Source organism: Pan troglodytes, chromosome 5 (genome assembly GCF_028858775.2).
Source record: "Pan troglodytes isolate AG18354 chromosome 5, NHGRI_mPanTro3-v2.0_pri, whole genome shotgun sequence".
NCBI lineage: Eukaryota > Metazoa > Chordata > Mammalia > Primates > Hominidae > Pan > Pan troglodytes.
The window spans coordinates 41,172,228-41,199,032 of NC_072403.2; the positions used below are offsets into that span (position 1 = coordinate 41,172,228).

At 48.4% G+C, this 26,805-nt stretch overlaps 1 protein-coding gene across 2 annotated transcripts; it reads left to right on the forward strand.

Annotated features, from left to right (window-relative positions):
- Positions 1-181: 181 nt before the first annotated feature.
- Positions 182-24,394, forward strand: DEF6 (DEF6 guanine nucleotide exchange factor). Of its 2 annotated transcripts, none has more exons than XM_518424.7 (11): positions 182-636; positions 12,292-12,432; positions 13,081-13,266; positions 14,926-15,162; positions 15,250-15,396; positions 20,514-20,622; positions 20,796-21,094; positions 22,147-22,313; positions 22,442-22,640; positions 23,507-23,597; positions 23,810-24,394. In XM_518424.7, the coding sequence occupies exons 1-11, from the start codon at positions 280-282 to the stop codon at positions 24,031-24,033; spliced, it is 2,157 nt and encodes a 718-aa protein (XP_518424.3). In that variant the 5' UTR covers positions 182-279; the 3' UTR covers positions 24,034-24,394. The 2 variants fall into 2 exon arrangements, with proteins under 2 accessions (XP_518424.3, XP_063668463.1); XM_063812393.1 differs by having other exon boundaries at positions 502-636; positions 14,838-15,162.
- The last annotated feature ends 2,411 nt before the right edge of the window (positions 24,395-26,805 follow it).

A 26,805-nucleotide genomic window follows, 5' to 3' on the forward strand; every position in this document is an offset into this window, starting at 1 on the left:
GCACCAAAAGCTCTACCCAGAGCCTACTATGTGCTTTACGTCCATTCTCAGACATTCTTACAACACGGAGGCATTTTTCCTGCTTTACAAATGAGGAAACTGCTCAAGGAGGTTAAGTAACTTACCCAAGGCCTCCTATGTTGAACTAGGACTGGACCTTTACTCTGTCTGACCCCAATATCAGGAGGAGCTTGCTTTTTCCCTCAGCAAGCTGCCTCTGGGAGCCCTGGAAGGCTCCAGAAGCCTCCGGGTCTGAGGAGGCTTCTAAAAGGGCCTCACATGCCCCAGGAGCCACGTGGATACAGAACGAGGGTTCCCGCTCTCAGAGAGTTGGTCCCCAGTTCCCATGCAGGGAGTGGAGCCTCTGAGCACTGCCAGAACAACAGGCAGGGTTCTCGACAGCACAGAGCCTCACGCAATGTGCAGGCAGGTGGTGCTCTCGCTCCACCACGGCACCTCTGCGGTCTCTGCAGCCGTTTGCATTTCCTGAAACCGGATCTTAGTGTCAGAGCCGCCCCCAGCCGGGCGGGCGCCTCAGCCATGGCCCTGCGCAAGGAACTGCTCAAGTCCATCTGGTACGCCTTTACCGCGCTGGACGTGGAGAAGAGTGGCAAAGTCTCCAAGTCCCAGCTCAAGGTGAGGGGCACCCGGGACCCGGGGGAGGACGGCAGATGCACCACACCAGCCCCTGCCGCCTGGGAGCCAGGTGTGGACACTGTGCCACTCCAGGGGCACCCAGCCATCCAGCGTCCCGGGCCTGGGGTCGGGGGGCTGGTCCTGGGTAACTGGGCCAACGTAGCCTGGTAGATGCCGCTGCCCACCCTCCAGAGACCTAGTGGAGTGTGTGCAGAAACCTTGCGCAGAACTGGGCCCCACAACTGGAGGCCAGGAGGTTCTGAGGGCCATTATGGGGTTCTGAGGGCCAGGAGCCAGGCCACATCCCAGACTCTGTGTGATGAGCACACACACCTCCACAGAGTCATGCTTGGGCACGCAGTGTGCTCTTTCTTGCTGCTTCCTCCTGACTTTCAAGAGAAACAGTTAGCCAGTGCTTGGCAGTCATTTCCTCTGGAGCTGAGAGAGGCATAAAGGGGCCGCCCCCAGTCCCAAACCTGTCTGGCCTGTCTAACCCTGCCCCCCAGGTGGGACAGAGCTGCGGAGTGGGTGAGGACTGAGGACCCTATTATACTGCTACGCAGCTCACCCCCCTATCCACCACACATATCAGGTTGGGAAACTTACCTTAGGCCTTGAGACCTCAGGTAGGGAAGGGGGAGAATCTAAGCCCAGGAAAATCCCAATCAATGATTGTCCTGAAGTCAATCATCTGGCCTAGACAATTTCTGGGAGGCCAAGGAGTTTTTCTCTCTTCCTCCAGTCCTCCAGTAGTGCTGCCTTCCCTACCCTAGTTAGTGGGGAGGAAGCAAGGCCCTCAGCCACTAGAATCAGCGAACACTGGGGGAAAGGAGCAAGGTAGGCCTCAGCTCTCTAGGACCTGCCATAGGGGTGCCTTCATTCACTCTGCAAGTACTTGAGTGCCCCTCGTGAGGCTCTGTGCCTGGCATGTGGCTAGGCACTAAACTGGTGTCTCCCTGCCCCATCCTCCAAAGGAGACGTGTGGTCTCAAGGAAACCTCCATTCTTAATGACCGAGGTAGAGGGTGCTGGATACCTGAGAGATGAATGGGACAGAACAGTTATTGTGCCCCACCACCGTTCCAACCCCCTACTTTACTGAACTTGGATGCGAGGAACTTGAATATCCCAAACTGGTCCTATGTTAAATTCCTTACCTGGATTTGTGAGCATCTAATAGATGATTTCACTCCCCCAGGAAGGAGAGCCCACTACTATCTTTTGTCACCTAGGGAGAACCTCCTAACAGGCAGATTCTTCCTTACATCCTATTTAAATCTCTTATATTGCAGATCATGTCATTTGGTTGGGTCCTCAGTATAAATGGAAAAAAGTCGATCATCCAAAATCCATTTCTGCAAACTCTGTGTCCCACCCCTACCTCCCACCCTGTCCCTTTAATATCTTGCCAGACAATACCAGCCCCCGTGGCTTTTTGCTTCCAGGGTAACATTTTCCACTTCTGTATTACCTGTGGCCACTGAGACCTCTCCAGGCTCTCTCTGCCCTTCACATGGAAAGTACAGCCTTTAAGTGGCTCCCCTTTTCCTGGTGCCATCAGCCAGTAAAGCCTCCTAGCTTGAGCCTCTGTCTTGCCCTCTAAAAGGGCCAGTACCCACTCCCTCATCCCCACAGGTTGCGTATTTCTAGGGAAATACTCCATGGAGAGCTTGCATGCTTGAACTGTCCACTGTCTGTACCTCATTACAGCTCATATTGAACCTACTGCCAGCAACATCTCTGGTCACACAGGATCAATGATAGAGTTCCCTCCTACTTGACAGAAAACTTGTCAACTCTGGAAACCTGGGCTAACAGTGGGAGTCTCAGGGGCCAAGTGGGGGTGGGGCGGAAATGGCAGGGCTCCTTTCAAGCCCATAATAGTGAATATTGGAAGAGGAGGAAGTAGTGATAGTGTCGGGGGGCGGGGATTCCAGCAAAGCAAAGGAGTAATAGAGAAGTGGTCAAAAGGCAAAGGAGGAAGCAGACGAGAGAGTTATACAAGCAGGGCCCACCTCTCCCCTGAAAAGACTTGGGGATGAGGGAAAAGACCTTGGAGTCAATCTGGTTTTTTGTTGTTGTTTTAGAGATGAGATCTTGTTCTATCACTCATGCTGGAGTGCAGTGGTGCAGTCACAGCTCACGACAGCCTCAAACTCCTGGGTTCAAGCGATCTTCCTACTTCAGCCTCCTGAGTAGCTGGGACTACAGGCACATGCCACCACGCCTGGCTAATTTTTTTATTTTTTATTTTTTAGAGCCTGAGTCTCATTATGTTGCCCCGGCTGGTTTCAGACTTCTGGCCTCAAGTGATCCTCTGGCTTCTGCCTCCTGAGTAGCTGGAATTATAGTCTTGAGCCACCTCACTGGGCTGGTTACTAAAACCATCCCTAGCGTTAGGGTCCTGGGTTGGAACCTGGCAAGAGACCTGCACTAGCCCAGGGCAAGATGTGTCGGTGCGTGACATTTGCCACTTCTCCCCTAATGTGTTGGTAGACGGGCTCCCAGTGGCTGTCCTGGGCAAACCCATGATGAGGCCAGAGGGTAGGAGGAAGAACAGCACGTCCTCTGAGAAAAGCCCAAGGAGTAGGGTTGTTTCTCCTGGAAAAGAGAAGGCTTGAGGGAAAAACCAGATACTTCTTTCTCTCTTTGAATTCTTGTAGAAGGTACAATGGCTTCGTCCAGTTGGGTTGAGAACAGAGAAAGTAAACCAATAGGAATGGCACTCCTGCCCAGGATGGATTTAGGTTGAACACAAAATTTCCCAGGAGTTGAGGGCTGTGAGTTCTTGCAAGGTTCCCAGAACCGCCTCTAAAAACCTTTGGAAGGTAGCCATCCTGACAGAGGGCTATAGAGAGGGGAGCCCTTGGGAATGATGTGTGTCCTACTGAACACACCCTCTTACCCAGGGGAGCAGTTTTGATTTTAGAACTAGTGGAGGATCAGCTGATAATTTGGCCTCCTTCCCCACTGACTATCAGGCAGTGGGGTGAAGGGGTATGTAGATGGAGCAGTGTGTCTCTGGTTTGATGAGGATCTTTAGGAGGCACCAGGCCTACCACTTCCTCCTTGACTGGCAGGAGCTGGGGGAAGGGAGGGAGGGTAGACAGGGGCCTTCCAGTCTCCTGCACCTCCAGCTGATACTCAGGGCAGTCCTGGAGCCCAGAGTGAGACTCTTGCCCACTGAGAATCAATGAGCTTCAGGTTTTGCCTCCTCTGGAGAGGGACAACCACCTTCTCCTTAGTGGAGGAAAAGTTAAGAACAGCTCCAGTCCAAAAACCTGCTGGCTGGCTAGGATCATCAGCTTTGTCCTGACCCCTGTGTGCTACTGGTCTCCCCAGGCTAGGATTTGTGGGTAGGGAGGGGAGGATGGTTGAATGATGTGCAGAGCACTTGACTCAGAACCATGCAGGCTTGGATCCGTACTGCTCCCCATCTGGGTGACTTTAAGCAAGTCACTGTCCATCTTCAGTTTCTCATCTATAAACCAGGGGGTTGATCACCAAGCTGTCCAGCCAGCCTACAAAACTAAAGAATAAATTATGTACCTCAAGTAGGTAAAATTGGTCTATGATGCAGCCTCTCCTTTCCCTTAACTGGGCCTCTGTCTCCTTTGATGCCCACACCCAACCCCTACAGCCCCTTCTTGCTCTCAGCAGGTGACACAGCTAATCCAAAGATTCCCACCTTTTAAAATTTCCATTGTTCCTCCATGATAGTAGTTATGCTTTTCTAGTAACCCTCTAGAATACATTTGGTAACTCTTAAAAGGAGCTGTGTCTTTTTTTTTTTTTTTTTTTTAAGACAGAGTCTTGCTCTGTCACCCAGGTTGGAGTATAGTGGCGCAATCTCAGCTCACTGCAACCTCCACCTCCCAGGTTCAAGTGATTCTCCTGCCTCAGCCTCCCAAGTAGCTGGAATCACAGGTGCCCACCACCACGCCCAGCTAATTTTTGTATTTTTAGTAGAGCCGGGGTTTCACCATGTTGGCCAGGCTGGTCTTGAATCCTGACCTCAGGTGATCCACCTGCCTTGGCCTCCCAAAGTGCTGGGATTACAGGCGTGAGCTACTGCACCTGGCTGGATCTGTGTCTTTTAAAAGGATCACTTGGAACCTAGATTCATTTAAAGACCTTGCTGGGCAAGGTGGCTCACACCTGTAATCCCAGCACTTTGGGAGGCCATGGCAAGAGAATCACTTGAGTCCAGGAGTTTGAGACCAGCCCTGGCAGCATAGCAAGACCCCAACTCTACAAAAAATGAAAAAAATTAGGCATGATGGTTTCTGCCTATAGTTCCTGCTACTCTGGAGGCTGAGGTGGAAGGATCGCTTGAGCCTGAGAGATCAAGGCTTCAGTGAGCCATGGTTACACCACCGCATTCCAGCCTGGGCAATAGAGTGAGATTCTTTCTTAAAAAAAAAAAAAAAAGTCAATTTAGGAGAGAATTCTTTCTGAAATCATTGCTGGGTGCTTTTATGGATTCCCATACCCTGGGGATCCTGAAGGCTGGAAACTACAGAATCAGTTCTTGCTGACTGTTGCCAACATGGACCTGACACCCACACTTGAGTTTTTAGGATCCCCAATCCCCACACTTGAGTTTTAGAGGATCCCCCAAGTCCTGAGAGGAGAACTACTCCCCTACATGCCTCCAGAGGAAAGAGTGAATAGATGAAGCATCTCAAAGGTCAGTGACTGCCAACTCAGAGGCCAGAGGCTCCCTGGGTTTGTGGAGACTGTGGGAGTCCTCTCTGAGGAAACCCGAATGGCAACTTGTGAAAAATACACCTGGACCCCACCCCTGGAAACTCTGAGTCAGTAGGTCTGGGCTGGGCGGGCATGTTTCAGTTTCACCAGTTCCCTGGGTGATTGTGGTGCTCAGCCAGGGCCAGTGCACTGTAGAGATCAAGAGCAGGGCTTTGGAGTCAGACCTTGGGCAAGATGCTTCCTCTCTCTGAGCCTTGATTTCCTCATCTCTAAAATGAGGATAATGAGAGTGCCCTGATCCAGGGCTGAGGACTGATGGAGATCTGCAAGTGAGCTCCTGCTCACAACTCCTCTGTCACTGCCATTTCCTTTGCAGCATGACCCCTCCCCTAGTCACACCCTCTCTCCACCCCCAACCCCTACCGCACCCAGGCACAGGAAGCTGACAGTCTGAGGTCGGCCCAGCTCTCTGGAGAGAGGCCCTGAGTGTCTGGGCATTTAATTCTTCCTTGTCCTACTATCTGACAGCTTGCGGGGGTCAGAGTCTCTGCCCTGGGTTCTTCAGAATCCAATGGCAAAAGTGCAGGTGAGGTGCAGGTCTTAGGGACAGTACAGGGCGACAGAACTAAGCTCAAATAACTGTGCTGTTATGTGGCAGGTTCTGTCCTGGGTCGGGGAGGGCATTCATGGGTCCTCTCCTAAGACTCCCTTTTCAGAGAGATGAAAACTGAAGCCCAGTAAGGTTAATATGCTCACTGGGATTTAGTCAATCTCTGTCTGGCTTTTGTATTTTGTCTGCTTCTTCCCATGAAGTGTTTAAGTTCATTCAAGAGATACTTATTGAGCATCCGTTAGGTGCCAGGCCCCGTGATACCACAGTGAAAAAAACGCAAATGTTTCTACCCTTGTGGTGCTGACATTCTAGTCAGAGGAGGCAGATAATAAACTAAATGAAATGTACAATATGATGAAAGATGATACATGACATGGAAGAAAATAAAGCAGAAATGGGTAGGGATCATGGAGGTCAGGCAGGATTGGGTTACAGGTTTAAATTAGGTGATCAGGCCGGACAGGGTAGCTCACACCTGTAATCTCAGCACTTTGGGAGGCTGAGGCGGGTGGATCGCTTCGGCCCAGGAATTCAAGACCAACCTGGGCAACATAGTGAAAGCCCGTCCCTACAAAAGATAGAAAAATTAGGCCCAGCACGGTGGCTCTTGCCTGTAATCCCAGCAGTTTGGGAGGCTGAGGCGGGTGGATCACCTAAGTCAGGAGTTCGAGACCAGCCTGGCCAACATGTTGAAACTAAAAATACAAAAATTAGCTGGATGTTGGTGGCAGGCACCTGTAATCCCAGCTACTCAGGAGGCTGAGGCAGGAGAATCGCTTGAACCCGGGAGGCAGAGGTTACAGGGAACTGAGATCACACCATTGCACTCCAGCCTGGGCACAAGAGCAAAACTCTATTGCAAAAAAAAGAAAACACACACACACACATACCCACAAAAATTAGCCGGGTGTGATGGTGCACGCCTACAGTTCCAGCTACTCAGGAGGCTGATATGGGAAGATCACCTGAGCCAGGGCGGTCGAGGCTGCAGTGAGCTGTGATTGTGCCACTACACTTCAGCCTGGGCAACAGAGCGAGACCCAGTCTCAAAAAATAAGGTGATCAGAGGATATTCCACCTGGTCAGGGAATATATATTCCCTGAGAAGGTGTCATCTAAGTAAAAACAGGGAGGAGGAAAGGGTTTGAGCCATGCAGTGACCTGGAGAGAAATATTCCAGGCTGCAGGAACAGTAAGTGCAAAGGCCCTTGGGCAAGAATAGGCCTGACCTGCTGGAGGAACATTAAGGAGGCAGAATGGCTGGAGGCAAGTAAACAAGAGGGATGAGGTCAGAGAAGGTGCAGCAGGCCAGGTCACATGGGGCCTGGAGGCCTGTGGAAGGACTCGAACTTTTACTCTGAAAATTATGGGAAACCATTGGAGCATTTGAGTTAGACTTTAGGAGTCAGTCAGAAACATTCAGTGAATGGGGGACATTATACTATCTTTGGAGTCAAGGTTGAGATTAGAGTCATTGCCGCCCTCAAGGAATGTAGAACACCCAGAAATGCTCACACAAACAGTGAACAGCAAAAGAATATTATTATAGAGCAACTTAATAGGGCAAATTAATAACTGGGTTAATGGCACCCTTTTTCATCCCTATTGTTTTAAATTTTATCCTAAAGACAATATATTCTCCTGGTTTAAAAAAAGAAAACACACAGAAGAATATAATGTTAATGAAGAAATTCGGGACTGCGCTGTGGTAGCTCATACTTGTAATCCCAACGCTTTAGGAGGCCGAGGCAGGAGAATCTCTTGAGCCCAGGAGGGCTCTTCCTGCCTCGGCCTCCTAAAGCATTGGGATTACAGGTATGAGCCACCATGGCCTGGGCAATATAATGGGAACTCATCTCTATGAAAAAAAAGAAATTTTTTTTTTTTTTTTTCCAGACAGGGTCTGGATCTGTCACTCAGGCTGGAGTTCAGTGGCACGATCTCAGCTCACTGCAGCCTTGACTTCCTGGGCTCAAGCAATTCTCCCACCTCAGCCTCCTGAGTAGCTGGGACTACAGGAGTGTGCCGCCACACCCGGCTAATTTTGGTATTACAAAAAAATTTTTAACTTAGGGTGACACATGCCTGTAGTCCCAATTACTCGGGAGGTTGAAGTGGGAGGATCGCTTGAGCCTGGGAGGCGGAAGCTGCAGTGAGCAGAAATCGTGGCACTGCACCCCAGCTTAGGCAACAGAGTGAGACCCCGTCTCTAAATAAATAAAAATAAAAATGAATTTATTATAAAATTAAAACATGTTAGTGGTAATTTTTTTGTGTGGGGGGGTGTGTGTGTATGTGTATGTGTGACAGAGTCTCACTCTGCCACCCAGGCTGGAGTGCAGTGGCACTATCCTTCCTGGCTCACCGCAACCGCCACCTCCCAGGTTCAAGCAATTCTCCTGCCTCAGCCTCCCTGTAACTGGGATTACAGCCGCCTGCCATCACTCCCAGCTAATTTTTGTATTTTTAGTAGAGATGAGGTTTCGCCATGCTGGCCAGGCTGGTCTTGAACTCCTGACCTCAAGTGATCCGCCCACCTAGGCCTCCCAAAGTGCTGGGATTACAGGTGTGAGCCACTGCGCCTGGCCAAATTTGTTTTTTTGTTTTTGTTTTTGTTTTAATTTTTAGATGGAGTTTCACTCTTGTTGCCCAGGCTGGGGTGCAATGGCACAATCTCGGCTCACTGCAACCTCTGCCTCCTGGGTTCAACTGATTCTCCTGCCTCAGCCTCCCAAGTAGCTGGGATTATAGGTGCCTGCCACAATGCCTGGCTAATTTTTTGTATTTTTAGTAGAGACAGGGTTTCAACATGTTGGTCAGGTGGGTCTCGAACTCCTGACCTCAGGTGATCCACCTGCCTCGGCCTCCCAAAGTGCTGGGATTACAGGCATGAGCCCCTGCACCCGGCCCAAAAAAATTTTGAAGTAAAGAAGAATATAATGTTGGCCGGGCGCGGTGGCTCATGCCTGTAACCCCAGCACTTTTGGGAGGCCGAGGCGGGCGGAACACCTGAGGTCAGGAGTTTGAGACCAGCCTGGTCAACATGGCAAAACCCCGTCTCTACTAAAAATACAAAAATTAGCCAGGCATGGTGGCGGGCGCCTGTAATCTCAGCTCTTCGGGAAGCCGAGGAAGGAGAATCACCTGAACCCGAGAGGCGGAGGTTGCGGTGAGCCGAGATCACGCCATTGCACTCCAGCCTGGGCAACAAGAGTGAAATTCTGTCTTAATAAAAAAGATGAAAGTTTCTCCCCTCACTCTGGAGAGGTGATCACTGTTAACAGTTTGTGAGTCTTCTAGATTCTTTCTGTATACAAATAAACAGGTTGAACCATATGAAATTTCTGACACTTGATTGTTTTGACCTACTGAAATACTAGTTTCATATAATTCGACCTAATCTTTGCACGTGTATTTGACAAACATTTCATTCTGTAGCTTGCTTTTTTTACATGCCAGTGTAGTATGCGTATCTTTCAATGTCTGTTCATATAAACATAACAAAGACCACCCACAACTTTTATTAAGCAGTGCACTATGCACCAGGTACTCTTCACTCAAAACAGCCTTTGGAGCAGACCCTATCATTATCCTCACAGAGGAGGAGACTAAGGTGTTGGAGAATTAAACATTTGCCCATGAGCACACAAGTGGGAAAAGTGAAATCTTTCCAGCTACATACAGTGGTTCCTGACATGGTATACCTGTTTCCTACTGGAAGAGCCTCAGTTTGTCTCCAGTTTTTCATATTATAAACAATGCTTAATGAGCATTCTTGTAATGTATCTCTCCCATGAGTGTCTGTAGGTTGGATGATTAGAAATGCTGGGGTGGCCGGGCGCAGTGGCTCACACCCTGTAATCCCAGCATTTTGGGAGGCCGAGGCGGGCAGATCTCCTGAGGTCAGGAGTTTGAGACCAGCCTGGCCAACATAGCGAAATTCCATCTCTACTAAAAATACAAAAATTAGCCGAGCATAGTGGCACGCATCAGTAATCCCAGCTACTCAGGAGGCTGAGGCAGGAGAATCACATGAACGTGGGAGGCGGAGGTTGCAGTGAGCCAACACCGCGCCACTGCGCTCTAGCCTGGGCGGCAGATTGAGACTGCGTCTCAAAAAAAGATAAGGACACGGGTAGTTTGAAAAGAGGCCAAGAGACAGCAGATGAGAATATATAAAACTTGAACACTTGTCACTTCAGAAGTGGTCAGTGGATGTTGGCATTATTCTCTTGAGGTGGTCACCCTGGGTTTTAAGTGCTAGGCATTGAGCCAGTGGCACCCCTTAGAGTGGGGATTGGTACTCTATGACCACAGATGTGTTAGGCAAGACTTTCCTGGAATTAGTGATAAAACCAAACTCAAATGGCTTAAGGGAGAGGGGATTTATTGGCTCACATAACCAAAAACTCCAGGGATAACTGCCCAGAGGGAAATGAGGGGAAAAAAAGGAAATACTCCCTTCCTGGGATCTCCCACTTCCCAGTTTGCCAAGGAAAACTGAGCCCCAGGAGGACACTGAGGCAAAGTCTCAATACTTTCTCCCCCTCCTCTCTGAAAAGAGAATAAAATGAAGGCTTGGCACACACACCATCTCCGAGACAGTGCTAGCTCCTGCCTCCTAGGAACTGATTCCAAGGTGAACTGCTGGTGGTGGAAGAAGCCCTTCAATATAGCATGTATTGATTGCACTTGATGTACAAAAGAGGACATAGATGCTGAGGGACATAAAGATGAACAGAGACCTTGTCTCCAGAGTTCACAATCCAACGGAGGAGGGAGACTTGACATCAATATTCTAGTAGGAAGGCAACCTGTGAACCAGGCACATTTAGTTTCAACCTCAGCTCTGCCATTTACTCTTAAAATTTCCAAACCTCTGTGTCTTCACCTGAAAAACAGGCTTAATAATATTTGCGTATATAGGTGATTGTGAAGACTAGAAATGGGGTATAAAAAGCGCTTTGACTGGGTGTAGTGGCTCATGCCTGAAATCCCAGCACTTTGGAAGGTCCAGGTGTGAGGATCACTTGAGGCCAGCAGTTCAAGGCCAGCCTGGGCAACATATGCAGACCTCTGTCTCTACCAAAAAAAAAAAAAAAAAAAAGTTTTGGCCGGGCATGGTGCCTCAGGCCTGTAATCCCAGCACTTTGGGAGGCCGAGGTGGGCGGATCACCTGAGGACACGAGTTCGAGGCCAGCCTGGCCAACATGGTGAAACCCTGTCTCTACTAAAAATACAAAAATTAGCTGAATGTGATGGTGGGTGCCTGTAATCCCAGCTACTTACGATGCTGAGGCAGGGGAATCGCTTGAACCCAGGAGGTGGAGGTTGTAGTGAGCTGAGATCATGCCACTGCACTCCAACCTGGGTGACAGAGTAAGACTCCGTCTCAAAATAAAATAAAATAAAATAAAATAAAATAAAATAAGTTTTAATTAAATAAACCACCTCCTACAGTGACCGGCATATGGTAAGTGTGCCATAGTAACTAGTGACTTTTTAATCATTTACACTGCTTGTGACAAATGCTATAATAGAATTACCCCAAGGAGATTTTATTTTCACCAGATTTCAGATTTCAACCCCTTTATTCTAATATCATGGATTTGTTCAACAAACCCACATTTCCCCTGCACACCATTATGACCACTATCCCTTCTAAGCCTTGCCCTCTCCATGTCATGGACCATTTTTCATGACCCTTCTTTGAGCCCTCTCCTCTCCCAGAGCAGACACGCTTAGGTGATAGGCACACTGCAGCCAGGACACTGAGTCTTTGATGGAAACCATGATAAATTGGCAGCTTCTGCCCTGGGGTGGCAGACTAAGTCCCTGCAAACCCTGCAAACTGTCCAGCATTGTGGGAAGCACTTGGGCTTTGGAATCTGATGGAGATGGATTTGAACTCAAAGCTCTTGTTCAGTGTGGGTCTTTTGGCAAGTTACTGAATCCCTTGAGCCTCAGTCTCCCTGTCTGTAGAAAGAGGACACCAATACCTAATGAAGTGGCTAAGAGTATAACTGCATGGGTTTGAATTCCAGTTCTGCCAGCTGTCACCTTGGGTGAGAAATATCTCAGGGCTGCAGGAGTTTTCATCTGTAAAATGGGTATATGAGTAGTTGTTATGGTGGTTAAGCAAATGACATGTAAAGTACTTTAGCTCAGTGCTTGGCACATAGTATATAAGTTTTAGTTATTACTGAACTGAACAGTGTGTGTAGAGAACTCAGCCAGGATGGGGTGAGGACAAGCAGAGAGGTGGGGAGCAGTCCTCTGGCCCAGTTTTGGTTGGGGTGCAGAAAGACACACTGCCACTCTACTCTATCCCAGGTGCTGTCCCACAACCTGTACACGGTCCTGCACATCCCCCATGACCCCGTGGCCCTGGAGGAACACTTCCGAGATGATGATGACGGCCCTGTGTCCAGCCAGGGATACATGCCCTACCTCAACAAGTACATCCTGGACAAGGTGGGGCCCAGCTTGTAGGGAGCATCTGTAACCTCTCCCCACTTTTCCAGCCTGGCCAGCAGCCTAATACCTTGCCACTCCAACTCTTCGCCCCTGCCATAAACTCCTACTTCTGCCTGCTCTGTCCGTGCCTGCTGTCCCATCACGTCCCTCACATCCCAGCCACCTGCCCCCTTCCTGTCCCCCTCAATTCACCTTCAATGTCCCTCATCTCTAATGAGGTGGGCCCCACCCTACCCATAACCTTCCACCGAATCCCTGCCCGGCCCTCCTCCAGCTTCCAGGGTTCTCCACCCTTCCCAGACTGTCCCCGTGAACTCCCCCTCCAACTCCTCCAATCTGTCACTGTGTTTCCAGGTTCTTGGCTCTTAGCTTCCTGCTGGGTTTCTCCTTCTTTGTCCTCTGGGCTGAAAGACTAGAGTTAATCTGTTGTCAGGGGGCCTGGGTAGGTGTGGGTGTGTTGTGGAGGGTGGAGTGGTTGGAGCCAGCTAGTTACCTGGTAATCAGCTCAGGGATCCCTTGAGTTAGGGCCCTGGACTTGGCCAGGTGGGGAGCAGGGGCATAGATGAACCCAAGAAACCCAGCTGGAGCCTAGTGTCGTGGTAGAGCTGAGATATGCAGTCAGCTGATTTGCAGCCCTGGTGGCAGGTGGAGGAGGGGGCTTTTGTTAAAGAGCACTTTGATGAGCTGTGCTGGACACTGACGGCCAAGAAGAACTATCGGGCAGATAGCAACGGGAACAGTATGCTCTCCAATCAGGATGCCTTCCGCCTCTGGTGCCTCTTCAACTTCCTGTCTGAGGACAAGTACCCTCTGATCATGGTTCCTGATGAGGTGAGGGTGATGGCAGCCCCAGGGACTGAATCACTTGGGACCAGACCTAAGCAAAACCATGAATGAGACCAAACCACCTTTGGTGCCTTCCCATATCCCCTTTCTTTCTTCACCATCTTCCCATGCTGGTATCTGTCCTCACCCAGCTGTCTCCAGATGCCTAGAACTGCCTGTGTCAGAGTAATTTTGCCTTCTTCCAGGAAAACTGAAATTACACTTTCATGAGGGTTCTGCTGGTCCTCACTGTAGGAAAATGATCTGCAAATTCTGTTTACACAGAGGTCTAAATGCCAGATACATTACTGAGCATTACTGGCAATCTAGGAAGGGTGCTTTTTTTTCCTTTACCTTTTGCCACTTCTTCCAGGACAGGAAGGATGCTTTACAAGGCAAGGGGAGACCTTTCTGAGACAGGAGGTTACTCTGGTTCCAGATTTTCCCTTTCTGCCTTTCTTCTGGAAAGCCAGGACAAACTCAGCTAAGAGACCCAGGGATAGGGCATCCTGGGAGAAAAGGCCGGGAATCTGGTCCCTACCTCCTTACTCCTGGGTGAAGCCAGGGAAGGCATTTTCCCATCCACCTGTACCCTCCCTCTTATCCTCACTTCCCTCCCCTGCCCATTTGGCCTTGTGACCCTTTAGTCCTCTTGGTGGCTGTGGAGATGCCAGGGTGACTTTAGGTCTTTAGAGTGGGGTTTACAGGAGAGGGGGCCTCTGTACTTACAAGAAGCCCTAGCATGTCAAGCTCCACTCACGTTTGTCCTGGCTTCTGTTTGTGGGAAGGGTGATGAAGGGAACCACCCGAGCCCTGAACCAGTGCCCTCTACTAAACACCCAAACAAGACCCAGGATCCCCCAGAAAGTCCTAAACAGAGTGTCCCGAAAAGCTGCTGGGGCAGGTGAGGGACATGTGTCCATCTGCACATACACTTGGCTGGCTGCCCTTGTTAGACCCCTGCCAGTCAGGGCAAGGTGGCCTCTCGGAGGCCAGGAGGTTGTTTGCTTCTGTGATCAACATACAGAGTTAACAACTGCAGCAGGATGTACCCCAGCCACCACTTCCGGTTCCTCTGTAACAGGTTTCCTGTCCCTGCCCAGCTTACCTCTACTCCCCACTCCCCAACGCCTACCCCTACCCCAAATCCCCTTCCCCTCCCACAAGGGAAAGATCCCCAGGGTTGGGGACTGGGGCTTGGAATAAGGACCTGAATGGGATTCAGGAGATCAGAATTGGGTTCTGGCTGCCCCCAGTTTGCTGTGTGACTTAGAGCCAGTCACTTCCCCCTTTGGGCTTTTTTTTGGTCATCTGCAAAATGAGTGATTGGATGAGAGGGCCTTTGCACTCCCTTGACACTTTCTGTGATTTATTGCCTCTTTCTGGACCCCAGATCTCAGGTCCCCTTCACCTTGCCCTTAAGACAGGAAGGAATGGGACTGGAGGTTGTGGAGGGGGAGAGAAAACCTGAGTTGGGGTTGGGGCTCCAGGATCCTCTCCCAGGTCTTTTCCCTGGCTCCATAGCATTCGGTCCTCTGGCCCCCTCAACGCTCTGTCCCCTGTTTCCCTCTGCCCAGGCTCTGGGAGCCAGATAGAGCACTCCCTGGTGTTGGTGCTGGCAACACCGCCTGCTGCAGCTACCAGGCCTTCCTTCTCCTGCTCCAGGTGGAATACCTGCTGAAAAAGGTACTCAGCAGCATGAGCTTGGAGGTGAGCTTGGGTGAGCTGGAGGAGCTTCTGGCCCAGGAGGCCCAGGTGGCCCAGACCACCGGGGGGCTCAGCGTCTGGCAGTTCCTGGAGCTCTTCAATTCAGGCCGCTGCCTGCGGGGCGTGGGCCGGGACACCCTCAGCATGGCCATCCACGAGGTCTACCAGGAGCTCATCCAAGATGTCCTGAAGCAGGTCAGGCAAGCTGGGAACTAGGGGAAGCACACAAGGTGCAGGGCGAAGGGGGGCCTGGGAAGCCTCTGACGTAACTCCGGCTGGCAGGGCTACCTGTGGAAGCGAGGGCACCTGAGAAGGAACTGGGCCGAACGCTGGTTCCAGCTGCAGCCCAGCTGCCTCTGCTACTTTGGGAGTGAAGAGTGCAAAGAGAAAAGGGGCATTATCCCGCTGGATGCACACTGCTGCGTGGAGGTGAGGGGCAGGATGGGGGTGGAGGACACCTCAGGGCCCAGAGTGTCCTCAGGGGCATGAGAAGACAAGGGGGTCAGGAGAGGGGCAAATGGAGAAAAGCCACAGTGACACAAATTCCTGCTTAGATTAGTGTGACCCAAATATATCTGGATGCCTCAAGGCCATTCTCATCCACGTCAGCACTTAAAACTAAAACTGCAACTCAAGCACCAAAGTAATTGGTGAATAATATGGAATTTGCTCAAGATTTCAGAGGAAGTGGCTTATATCTATACTACACAGCAAATCTTTCTAAAAATCCCTTTTAAAGGTTTTTCTTCTTCACCCATATTCCATTCCCTTTAGCAACTCTGTACTTCCCTATTCTCCTTCCACACCCCTCTCCTCTGTCTTCCCCTTCTGTTTCCTCCCTTGTGTTCATTACTATTTTAGAGGCTTAAAACACAAGTGTCTTTACTATTTTAAATAATATGTATATATGTGTGTGTAACATGAAACTTCCCATTTTAACTATTTTAAGCGTACAATTCAGTGGCATTAAATACATTCATGAAATTAAAAAATTCTTTTGATATATAACAGATGTACATATTTTCAGGGTACATGTGATAATTTAATACATTCATATATTTTATAAAAATCAAATCATGTCATTAGGTATCCTTTACCTTAAATATTTCTTTATGCTAGAAACATTCAAATTATTCTCTTCTATTTTGAAATATACAATAGATTATTGTAAACTGTAGCCACCCTACTGATCTATTGAATCCTAGGTCTTATTTTTCCTGTCAAACTGTATGTTTATACCCATTCATCAACCTCTCTTTGTCCTCCCCGCACACTTCCTGGCCTCTGGTACCACTAATATACTCTCTATCTTCATGTGATCCACTTTTTTAGCTCCCACATATAAGTGAGAACATGCGATAGTTGTTTTTCTGTGCTTGGCTTATTCACTTAACAAAATGACCTATGGTGCCATCTATGTTGTTGCAAATGACAAGATTTCATTCTTTTTATGGCTGAATAATATTATATATATCACATTTTCTTAATCTATTTATCCACTTCTGGGCACTTAGGTTGATTTCATATTTTGGCCATTATGAATATCTCTGCAGTAAACATGGGAAGGCAGATATCTCTTCAATATATTGGTTTACTTTCTTTTAGATATATACCCAGCAGTGGAACTTCTAGATCATATGATAGTTCTATTTTTAGTTTTTTGAGGAACCTTCATACAGTTTTCCATAGTGGCTGTACTAATTTACATTCCCACTAACAGTTTATCAGGGTTCCCCTTTCTCCACGTCTTCTCCAGCATCTTTTTACAGAAAAGATATTCTTGGCCAGGCGCAGTGGCTCATGCCTGTAATCCTAGCACTTTGGGAGGCCGAGGCTGGTGGATCACCTGAGGTTGGGAGTTTGAGACCAGCCTGGCCAACATGGTGAGACCCCATCTCTACTAAAAATACAAAAATCAGCCGGGCATGGTGGTGGGCGCCTGTAATCCCAGCTACTCAGGAGGCTGAGGCAGGAGAATCGCTTGAACCTGGAGATGGAGGTTGCAGTGAGTCAAGATTGCACCATTGCACTTCAGCCTGGGTGACAGGAGTGAAACTCTATCTCAAAAAAAAAAAAAAAAAAAAAAGATGTTCTCTATTTTTTTTGTAAAAAGCCATTTTAACTGGGGTGAAATGATATCTCATTTAATTTTGATTTGCTTTTCTCTGATGATTAGTGACATTGAGCATTTTTTCATGTCTCTGTTGACCATTTGTATGTCTTCTTTTGAGAAATATCTATTCAGATCTTTTGCCCATTTTTAAACTGGATTATTTGGTTTTTTGTTACAGAGTTGTTTGAGCTCCTTATATATTCTTGTTATTAATCCCTCATCAGATTGATAGTTTGCAAATATTTTCTCCTATTCTGTGGGTTGTCTCTTCACTTTGTTGATTGTTTCCATGGCTGTCCTGAAGCTTTTTAGCTTGACATAATCCCATTTTTCTATTTTTGGTTTGGTTGCCTGTGCTTTTGAGGTCTTCCACAAAAAATCTCTTTGCCCAGACCAATGTCCTGGAATATTTCTCCAATGTTTTCTTCTAGTAGTTTCATAGTTTCAGGTCTTACATTTAAATATTTAATCCATTTTTATTTGATTTTTTTATATGGTGAGAGATAGGGGTCTAGTTTCATTCATCTGCATGTGGTTATTTAGTTTTCCCAGAACCATTTATTGAAAGGACTGTTCTTTCCCCATTGTGTGTTCTTGGCGCCTTTGTCAAAAATGAGTTCTCTGTAAATGCATGGATTTATATCTAGGTTATCTATTCTGTTCCATTGGTCTTTGTGTCTCTTTTTATGCCAGTACTATGCTGATTTGGTTACTATAGCTTTGTACTACATTTTGTTTTTTTGTTTTATTTTAGAGACAGGGTCTTTCTCTGGTGTCCAGGCTGGAGTGCAGTGGTATGATCATAGGTCACTGCAGCCTCAGTCTCCTTGGGCTCATGGGATCCTCCTGCTTCAGCCTCCTGAATAGCTGGGGCTATAGGTGTGTACCACCGTGGCCAGTTTGTAGTGTATTTTGAAGTCAGGAAATGTGATGCCTCCAGCTTCGTTCTTTTTACTCAGGCTTACTTTGGCTATTTGAGGTCTTTTGTAGTTCCGTATAAATTTTAGGATTTTTTTTTCTATATCTATGAAGAATGCCTTTGCTATTTTGACAGAGATTGCACCAAATCTATAAATTGCTTTGGATAATATTGTTATTTTAACAATATTAATTCTTCCAATACATGAGCATGGGATATCTCTCCATTTTTTTGCATCCTCTTCAATTTATTTCATCAGTTTTATAGTTTTTCTTGTATAGATCTTTCACTTTGGTTACATCGATTCTTAGGTATTTTACATTCTTTGTAGCTGTTGGAAATGGGATTGCACTCAACTTCTTTTTCAGATTGTTTGCTGTTAGCGTATACAAATGCTACTGGGTTTTGTATGTTGAATTATCCTGCAACTTTACTGAATTCATTCATCAACTCTAACGGTTTTTTGTTGGAGTCCCTTTTTTTTTTTTTTTTTGAGGAGGAGGAGTCTTGCTTTTATCGCCCAGGCTGGAGTGCAATGGCACGATCTCAGCTCACTGCAACCTCCGCCTCCCGAGTTCAAGTGATTCTCCTGCCTCAGCCTCCCGAGTTAGCTGGGATTACAGGCACCTGCCACCACACCTGGCTATTTTTTTTTTTTTTTGTATTTTTAGTAGAGACAGCATTTCACCATGTTGGCCAGGCTGGTCTCAAACTCCTGACCTCAGATGATCTGCCCACCTCGGCCTCCCAAAGTGCTGGGATTACAGGTATAAGCCACTGTGCCCGGCCTTTTTTTTTTTTTTAAGAGAGAGACAGGATCTCACTGTATTGCCCAGGCTGGTGGCGAACTCCTGGCCTCAAGCAATCCAACCACCTCAGCTTCCCAAAGTGTTAGGATTACAAGTGTAAGCCACCACGCCCCATGGAGTCTTTAGATTTTTCTAAGTAGAAGACCATGCCATCTGCAAACAAGGCTAATCTGACTTCTTCATTTCCAGTTTGGATGCCCTTCATTTCCTTCTCTTGCCTAATTGCTCTGGCCAGAACTCACAATATTACATGGAATAAAAGTGGTAAAAGTGGGCATCCTTGTCTTGTTCCAGATCTTAGAGGAAAGGCTTTCAATTTTTCTCCATTTATTACAATGTTAGCTGTGAGTTTGTCATAGATAGCATTTATTATTTTAAGGTATGTTCCTTCTATACCCAATATTTTAGGGCTTTTATAACACGATGTTGAATTTTTTTAGAAAGCTTTTTCAGGGTCTATTGAAATGATCATATATGGTTTTTGCTCTTGGTTCTGTTACTATGATGTGTCATGCATATTGATTTGTGCATGTTAAACCATCCTTGCATCCCTGGGATGAATCCCATCTGATCATGGTGAAAGATCTATACTCACAATATTGTACAACCATCACCACTATCTATTTCCAAAACTTTTTCATCACACCAAACAGAAACTCTGTACCTACCAAGCAATAACTCCTCATACTCCCTGACCCCAGCTCCTAGTATCCTCTATTCTGCTTTCTGTCTCCATGAATTTGCCTTTTTTAGGTATCTTACATAAATAGAATCATAAAATATTTGTCCCTTTGTGTCTGGTTTCTTTTACTTAGAAATGTTTTCAGGCTTCATCTATGTTGTCAAATATATCAGAATTTCATTCCTTTTTAAGGCTGGATAATATCCCTAACAGTGTGTGAGGATCCCAGTTTCTCCATTTCCTTACCAACAGTTGTTGTTTTTCCTTTTAAAAAATTATCATAGCCATCCTAGGATCTGTCTAATTTTGTCACATAAGGTGTTACTGTGGAAAGGAGCACGGATCTACGTAGAAGTCCAAGCCTCATCACTAACAGACTAACAGTGTGAGGTGGACAATCCTGGAGCTCTTAGTGCCTCAGTTTCTTTCTCTGTAAAGTGGAGCTAATAATGCCTGCCTGGCAAAGCTGTATGGGTGGAGTGAAGATAATGATGCATATAAAATACTAGTACAGACTCTAGAATGTGGTAGCTATTATTTTCCACAGAATGTAAACTTAATGGAGGCAGAGATTTGGTCTGTTAGGCACACCTTAGTATCCCAACCCCTGGAGCAGTGAGTGGCACTCAGTAGGCACTCCAAAAACATCTGCGGAATGAATGAATGAACTCTTAACAAGCAGGGCTATGTGGAAGTGAGTTGTCATGGATAGTGAGGACCCTGTTACTGGCAGTGTTCAAGCGTGATCTGCATAAACACTGAGTGGCGATTATGTACTGGGCCCCGTGGAATAATAGCAAGATGGAAACGCACCCACCTAGCCTTCAAAGAGCAAAGGCTACAGAGTTGTGGGGACTTAAGTCCCCCATAACTTATGATGCAAGCCATGCAGGCTCCTGGCAGAGTGGGGTCCCCAGGGAAGATAGCCAGGAGGGCTAGGGGCTTGAGCTGGAGCACCCTTGGGGCAGGTGGGGCCCTGACCCAGTGAGGCCAGCCTGGCTGCGGCCACCTACCCTGTGCCAGGTGCTGCCAGACCGCGACGGAAAGCGCTGCATGTTCTGTGTGAAGACAGCCACCCGCACGTATGAGATGAGCGCCTCAGACACGCGCCAGCGCCAGGAGTGGACAGCTGGTGAGTGCTCGCTAGGTGGCTTGGGTCTGGGTGGTCCTTAGGCGCCTCATCTGTGAAAAGGGGGTGATAATACTTTGTCCAGCGGGAGGTTGGAGAGTGGACTCGGAAAACTCCTAAGGCCCCTTTCGGGCCGTGTGCGAGGATCCTACTGACCCGCTCCCGCTCTTCGGCAGCCATCCAGATGGCGATCCGGCTGCAGGCCGAGGGGAAGACGTCCCTGCACAAGGACCTGAAGCAGAAACGGCGCGAGCAGCGGGAGCAGCGGGAGCGGCGCCGGGCGGCCAAGGAAGAGGAGCTGCTGCGGCTGCAGCAGCTGCAGGAGGAGAAGGAGCGGAAGCTGCAGGAGCTGGAGCTGCTGCAGGAGGCGCAGCGGCAGGCCGAGCGGCTGCTGCAGGAGGAGGAGGAACGGCGCCGCAGCCAGCACCGCGAGCTGCAGCAGGCGCTCGAGGGCCAACTGCGCGAGGCGGAGCAGGTGGGGTTAGCTCCCGGCGCCGGGGACGGGACCGGTGGGCTGGGAGGCTGGCCAGGGGCGGAGCGCCGGGGGCGGGGCCTGGGCAGAGGACGGAGCTCCTGGGTTGAGGGGCGTGCACTGGGGTGGAGCTTGAAATGAGGGATTGTTGGGACAAAGTCCGCGGGTTTGAAAGAGAGATTTGGGATGGGGCTTCCGCCAGGGACAGAACCTGGGGCTAGGAAAGGGGTGTGGGGCGAGGTCCGAGCCCGTGGATGGATGGGGCCTGGTTCGGAGACCTTGGCTGTGGGTTGGGGCTTGGGCAGAAGGAGCCGTTGAAGACCGTGTGATTGGGGATTAGATTGGACCAAGTTTGGACTAGATTTGAACTAAGTTTACAGTGAAACCAGTTTGAGAGGCAAGCGGGACGCGTATGGAGGCGGACTAGGAGTGCAGAGGCAATTAGATTTAGGATTTAAGAAACCTGGATCTGGAGTCAGAAACACGTAGATTCAATCCTAGCTCTGCTTCTTACGAGCCCCGTGATCCCAGGCAAGCTCATTTTACTGAGCCTTATCAGTAAAATGCTAATGCTAATAGAACTTTGCTCACAGAGGTACGGTGAGGATTAAATGAGGAAACACTTGTAGTGTCCAGTAACTTTTTGTTGTAATAATTGTAGTTATAGTCACATCCTTCCTAGCATCAGCCATGATTATAACATATTATTATATATTACAATAATTATTAAGTTAGTGCTAGGAAGGAGATGATCATATTTTTATATCTTATTTAATTATATAATGTTGTTTAATTACATGTTATATAATTATGATTAAGGTTGGTACTAGGAAGGGAATAACTTGAGCCCGTTTCCCCCACGTGGCATCTGTTCACCGACCATTATCTGTTCCAGTCAGGCTCTCAGAAAGGGGTCAGATCAGGAAACCCCAACATGAAGGAGTTCCCCAGACCCTCACCCCTAGGCAGCTTAGCAACATGCCCACCCCCTCCTCCTCCGCCCCCACGTGCCCCTTTTGACCTGGCTCTTGGTCCACCACCTCCCCCCTCCACAGGCCCGGGCCTCCATGCAGGCTGAGATGGAGCTGAAGGAGGAGGAGGCTGCCCGGCAGCGGCAGCGTATCAAGGAGCTGGAGGAGATGCAGCAGCGGTTGCAGGAGGCCCTGCAACTAGAGGTGAAAGCTCGGCGAGATGAGGAATCTGTGCGACTCGCTCAGACCAGGTAGGCCTGAGGAACCTCTTCTGGTTCTCTCACCACCCCTCCTGGAACACACCCCAGTTTTCCTGCTTGCTGTGCACCTGCAAGGTGCCTTGGCACTAGAGACTACACAGTACACACTCACCCGGCAGACTGCTGGAAGAGGAGGAAGAGAAGCTGAAGCAGTTGATGCAGCTGAAGGAGGAGCAGGAGCGCTACATCGAACGGGCGCAGCAGGAGAAGGAAGAGCTGCAGCAGGAGATGGCACAGCAGAGCCGCTCCCTGCAGCAGGCCCAGCAGCAGCTGGAGGAGGTGCGGCAGAACCGGCAGAGGGCTGACGAGGATGTGGAGGTGAGGCCTGGGGTGGGATGGGGTGGAGGCTGGCAGGGTGAGCTCATTAGGGCACAGGCTCTGGAGCCAGGCTGCCTTCCCTCAAACCCTGGCCCTAGCAGCTGCTGGCTGTGTGACTTTGGACAAATGCCCAAACTTCTTGGAGTTAGTCTCTCACCTGGGAAACTGGTAATAGCGTTGTTATGAAGATTAAATGAGATGATACATGATACTTAGTACGTAGTAAGTGCTGAAGAAACATTTGCTGCTATCTTTGTTCACATCATTATTAATCTGGGGAAAATTTTTTCCTTCTACCCTTCCAAGCCCCTGTCTTGCTATCCTTGTACTTTGGCTCTACTCCTTGGAGCCTGAATCTCCATAAATTCAAACACAGAAATATGGAACATAGAAAGGGAAAGTTCCTCCATGATCCCCCCCACCTCACAACCACTGCTAATGGCTCCGTGAAATGTTGAACAGAGGTTCTTGGATTAGGTGCTGGAAAGGTGGTGTAGTGCAGTGGCTTAGAGCTCAAGTGTATCCCTGGGCAAGTCACTTAACCTCTTTTGAACTTTTTTGTTGTTAACCTCTGCTCTGGAAGTTAAATAAGATAATAAATATGCTTAGCACATCTTAGCTGCTCAATAAACGGAAACTATTATTATGGTTACATTTTATCTTTTGGAAGTCCATGAGTCCCATGAAATTGGAGGCAAACTCTATTCATGTATGTATTAATAACTCTATGAGCATATATGGTTTTTCTCTGGGGAGATGATCAGTAGTCTTGGTCAGATTTTAAGCAGCCTGCGAACCTGAAAAGATCAAGACTCCATGCCATGGATGATGGTTCTGATCACTCCCCACTGGCCCTGTCCCCACAGGCTGCCCAGAGAAAACTGCGCCAGGCCAGCACCAACGTGAAACACTGGAATGTCCAGATGAACCGGCTGATGCATCCAATTGAGCCTGGAGGTGAGAAGGAATAGACTCTGGAGCTTTCCCTGGAGCTGGGAGGGAGAAAGGAGGGAGAAAGGTCTCCCTGGGAGAACTCCAGATCTCCCAGGGCCAGCAAAAGCAGGACTGGCAGTCAGGAGGCTCCCCTCTCCTCTGAGGGCTGAGGCAAGGCCCCTCGCCTCTCACCTTTGCATGCCTTTCTCCTTACTTGCCTGCCTTCTCTCTGCCAGATAAGCGTCCGGTCACCAGCAGCTCCTTCTCAGGCTTCCAGCCCCCTCTGCTTGCCCGCCGTGACTCCTCCCTAAAGCGCCTGACCCGCTGGGGATCCCAGGGCAACAGGACCCCCTCGCCCAACAGCAATGAGCAGCAGAAGTCCCTCAATGGTGGGGATGAGGCTCCTGCCCCGGCTTCCACCCCTCAGGAAGATAAACTGGATCCAGCACCAGAAAATTAGCCTCTCCTAGCCCCTTGTTCTTCCCAATGTCATATCCACCAGGACCTGGCCACAGCTGGCCTGTGGGTGATCCCAGCTCTTACTAGGAGAGGGAGCTGAGGTCCTGGTGCCAGGGGCCCAGGCCCTCCAACCATAAACAGTCCAGGATGGAACCTGGTTCACCCTTCATACCAGCTCCAAGCCCCAGACCATGGGAGCTGTCTGGGATGTTGATCCTTGAGAACTTGGCCCTGTGCTTTAGACCCAAGGACCCGATCCCTGGGCTAGGAAAGAGAGAACAAGCAAGCCGGGGCTACCTGCCCCCAGGTGGCCACCAAGTTGTGGAAGCACATTTCTAAATAAAAACTGCTCTTAGAATGAATTATTGGCTCAGGTCTGTCCATCTCTCCTGCCATTTCCTCCCTTCCTCCCTCAAGCCCAGTTATAGGTTCCAAAGAGCAGTAAAAGTATAATAAAGTGGTTAAGAAAGACCCTGCAGCTAGACTGCCTGGGTTCTGAACCTGGCTTTGCTACTTACTAACTGATTGACTTTGGTCAGTTTTCTTTATATCTCTGTGTTTCAGTTCCCACGTTGGTAAAATAGAGATAATGACTGTACTTACCATATAGGGTTATATGAGGATTAAGTGGCACACGAGCGAGCACCATTATTAGAATCAGCCAAAAGTGTTTATTGAGTGTCTACTGCAGTTTTCCAGGTTATTTAATTCTCATGACAACTCCTAGAGCTGGAAATCACCATTGGCATCTAACAAATGGATGAATTGAGGTTCAGGGAGATTTGGCAACTTTCCCAAAGCCTTTCAGACTTGCTTTTCTTCCCATCATCTCTGACTCGCTGACCTTGTTAGCCAAGACAGAGATCTGGGTATTTAGGAAGATTCATGTCCTCTCTCTCAGCCCCCTCATCCAAACCCCATCATCAAATCCAATAGACTCTCTCCTTCCTACTCTCCTATCTGTCCCTCCTTTTCCATCCCCATGGCTACTGCCATGGCTGAGGCCTTTGTGTTTTCTACCTGGTTGTTAACCTTTAACTCCTCCTCCGTCTTGCCCATCTCACCAAGTCCAGCTGATTGGACTTCCTTGGTTACTCTCAGATCCACACTTTTGAGGCCATGTCTGTCATGGCTACTGCCTTATTCTGGCTCTTGTCACTTCCCAACTAGATAAGAGCAGTAACCAGGTCTCCTTGTCAACCCCTCTCCCCATTGCCACCTGGATAGGATTTCTAAAATGCAGATTTGTCCTTCACTCTTCCTAATTTCCAGTCCCTTGGTGGTATCCTAGAGTTTTGATATTTAAATTCACATTCCCATATGTGGCAGATGAGGCCCATGGCGATCTGTCCCAGGAGGGCCTCCTATGCCTCTGCCTTATAGAGCTACTTGCAGCTCCCTCTAGGCCTCACACTGACTTCCTTTCCCCCATCCTTGTAACAGCCTTCATAACTAAATGCTTGAGCCCCTCAAGGGCAGGGACGTATCTTCTTGAACTAAGAGCCATGGTGATTGGCTCTTAGAAGGCATGCAACAAATATTTGTCAAATACATATGTGAATGAATAAATTCTGAAGTGAATAATTCAGGTGTCACAAAGCTAAAAAGTTATAGAGTAGCTGAAATTCAAGTTCATTCGTTTTCCAGGTCCCTACAAGAGACAGGGTCTCTACAAAACTCGGCTGGCCTCCAACTCCCGGGCTCAAGCAGTTTTCCCGCCTCAGCTTCCCAAAGTGCTGGGATTATAGGCAGGAGCCAATGCACTCTGCCCTCATTCAACAAATGTTTATTAAGCTCTTATTATATGCCAGCTTCTGGCTATATTGTACAGAACAAAAACAGAGTCCCTGCCTTCCTGGAGTTTATGTGCTATCTGATTTTTTGAAACCAAGTCTCCAGGCTGGAGACTGTGCCTGATCAGTCTCCAGGCTGGAGCGCAGTGCCTGATCTTGGTTCACTGCAACCTCCACCTCCCAGGTTCAGACGATTCTCCTGTCTCAACCTCTGGAGTAGCTGGGATTACAGGCGTGTGCCACCACACCTGGCATTTTTTTGTTGTTTTGTACTTTTAGTAGAGACATGGTTTCACTACGTTGGTCAGGCTAGTTTCGAAATCCTGGCCTCAAGTGATCTGCCCGCCTCAGCCTCCCAAATTGCTGGGATTACAGGTGTGAGCCACTGCACCTGATTTACTTTGCAAGTACACTAAACCTGATTGCAAGGAACTTCATTACAGTCTATTTAAAGTGTCGTGAAACAAAGCTGCTAATATAATGAGGCAGATTTCAAGGATGAGCGGTGAAGCTCAAAGTGCTGTAGGAATTCAGAGAAAAGGAAGTTTTAGGTAGAAGCTGGGATTTGGGATGGCCTTTACTTTTTAATAAAGGCAGCCGGGTGCAGTGGCTCACACCTGTAATCCCAGCACTTTGGGAGGCCAAGGTGGGTGGATTGTTTGAGTTCAGGAGTTTGAGACCAGCCTGGGCAACATGGCGAAAACCCATCTCTACAAAAAATACAAAAAAAAGTTAGCCGGGTGTGGTAGCAGGCACCTGTAGTCCCAGCTACTTAGGAGGCTCAGGTGGGAGGATCACCTGAGCCCAGGAGGTTGAAGCTGCAGTGAGCTGTGATCGTGCCACTGCACTCCAGACTGGGTGATAGAGTGAGACACTGTCTCAAAAAAAAAAAAAAAAAAAGACAGAAATTGTATGCATCCTCTGTAACTATTGCTTTTTGTTTTTTTTTTATTTTTTTAATTTAATTTTATTTTAAATTT